Below are 2,289 nucleotides of genomic sequence, written 5' to 3'. Positions count from 1 at the left end.
TGGGGAGTCTGTGGCTTACTTAGTGGCTCATTTATTATTTATGCAGAACTAATGTACAAGATAATGTGACAGAAAAAATGTTATGTATTACATCAGAATGAAAAAGAACCAAGATGCAATGCTGGCTTAGAGTGTAATTCTTTGAAATCCTTATTTTAATAGCATTTTAATGTACAGCTTAATTAAACAGGGCCAGGATTATGCACTGGGTTGGACAATTTTAGAGTTAAAATGTTTAGATATTCAAGGAATATTGTACTATTGTTCAGGTTTAGATAGTAAAATGATAACAGTGTAAATGCAGGAAAACAATAGACTTAACTGTATTGAACTACTTGCTTCCTTGGTTACATAATATTGTGGCCAGTAGACAAAAACTGATGCATCCTGTCTTTATTTTCAAAATAAAACCATAGGATGGCAAGCGCTTACAGGGGCGTCTAACTCATTTCAGTTCAAGGGCCACATACAGCCCAAGTTGATCTGAAGTGGGCTGGACCAGCAAAATCATAACACAAAAACCTTTAAATAACAACAACTCTAAATGTTTCCCTTTGTTTTAGAGCAAAAAAGTACAAGTACATTCTGAAAATGTTCACATTATATGAACCATCTTTCTACAAAAACAGCTGTTGTGTTTTTTGCCATTATGAGTCTCATAGTGGGCCAAATATTTTACTCTTTAAGCCCTGAAACCCAGGGCCAGGGTGTGTTTGTAAACACACCAAACACACAGGTTACCCATTCACCTGACACAGAGTGTAATGTTTACTGCAAGAGAACAGATAGATTATAATAATGAAGACGGTAATGTTGATTATTTTGGACCCCTCAGCTCCAGCAGGAACAGTTTGCCTAATGGACATGTATGCAGGGGTGTAGTGCTAGTGTTAGTAGTGAGTGGATCATCTTATAGTGCTCTAAAATGTCTTTATGAATCTCAAACGGATTATGCAAACAGCAAGTAATCTATTTTCTCACTTTGAGAAAAAAAAGTACAGAAAAAAAAAGCGCCGTTCAGGTGTGCTCCGCCCGCACTATGATTTAATTTGACCCCCAGAGGACAAATTTGAAATAGTAGTTACTTTTATTGAAAATTTGCAGTTAATGTCTTCTCTGAAATTTTTTCATAGCCTACCCTATGCAACCAGCTCATGAATTGGGATACTGCAAGAGCAGGGGTTCCCAAAGTGGGGGTCGGGGCACCCTGGAGGTTCGCAAGACTCAAATGGGGGGGTCGTGAGATGTCTTCCAGAATGTTTTTTTTTTTTAATAATGATCTAAAAATAGTATATTTTACCCATTATAGTAAAAAATATTGACAAGAATAGTAGCTAACCTTGAAATAAAACCTTGAAAATAGAAAATGTAATGAGTTTTCCACCTTTCTTTTTGCCAGATGACTCCTAAGTTTAGGGTTAGTAAACAGTTAATTATCAAAAGCATCAGTAACAGGAGGTTAATTCATAATAACGGCACAGGAAACACAACCACATGCTCATGTTGGTAGGCTAATTTTCTCCAGACCAGCTAAATAAAGCAACTTCAAATCACTTTGAGGGACAGTGGGGGTCCAGAGTCTTTGACACCTATATTTTGGGGGGTCGAGGGCTGAAAAGTTTGGGAACCCCTGTGCTAGAGTAACATCCCTGCTAAAGTCAATACATCTGCATCATCCCAGTACTTCCTGCCCCTGGTGAAGGAGATTCAGAATCAGAATCAGAATCAGAATCAGCTTTATTGGCCAGGTATGCTTGAACACACAAGGAATTTGACTAAGGTAAACTGTGCTCTCTTTGTACAAGGCATAAGAATAAGACATACAAATAAAAAAAATATATATTTCGACTTCTTAATTTCCCCGAGAGCGTTGTCCTGTATGAAATGCAATTAAATGTTGAAAAAAAAGAAATGTTTTGAATGCATGTAAACTGTTAGCAATGATGCTTTTATTTTGAAAGCCGCTACCCGAAACAGTTCCTGCCAGCTTAACCCAGCTCACTCTGTGACAGTCCGCCGAGCTGCGGTCCAGCATTGTACCGTCTGTTAGCAACAATGAGCGACAAGGGTCTGTCAGACGAGGCTGCAGATACGGCTTGTAAAGATGGGGACCCAATAACAAAGGTAAGTTAACTCTTAAAGCTCTTAAAGCTCAAGTAAAGTTCTCTAAACTGTGCAAACCTACTAACCCAACAGGCCAGCGACTCACTCACAGGTTAACCTGCTAAACGTGATGCGCCCATTATCGGACAGGAGCACGTCTGCCACTAAATGTACTTTGGTCGAACT

At 38.8% G+C, this 2,289-nt stretch overlaps 1 protein-coding gene across 2 annotated transcripts in view; it reads left to right on the top strand.

The window, feature by feature from the left end:
- The first annotated feature begins 1,970 nt into the window (after positions 1–1,970).
- Positions 1,971–2,289, top strand: part of LOC117810865 (lactoylglutathione lyase-like) — an 11,538-nt gene continuing 11,219 nt past the window's right edge. Inside the window, exon 1 of one of the 2 annotated variants that reach the window (XR_004630863.1) lies at positions 1,971–2,124. Coding sequence is in view for 1 of the 2 variants with exons in the window: in XM_034680856.1 (XP_034536747.1) it covers positions 2,056–2,124 (69 nt within the window). In the remaining variant the exon portion in view is untranslated. The remainder of the gene's footprint in view (positions 2,125–2,289) is intronic. The other variant, XM_034680856.1, reaches the window with a different exon arrangement.

The sequence above is a fragment of the Notolabrus celidotus genome, chromosome 3 (assembly GCF_009762535.1).
Source record: "Notolabrus celidotus isolate fNotCel1 chromosome 3, fNotCel1.pri, whole genome shotgun sequence".
NCBI lineage: Eukaryota > Metazoa > Chordata > Actinopteri > Labriformes > Labridae > Notolabrus > Notolabrus celidotus.
Note: the sequence above shows the minus strand (reverse complement) of the source record. Positions and strands in the feature narration are given on the sequence as shown.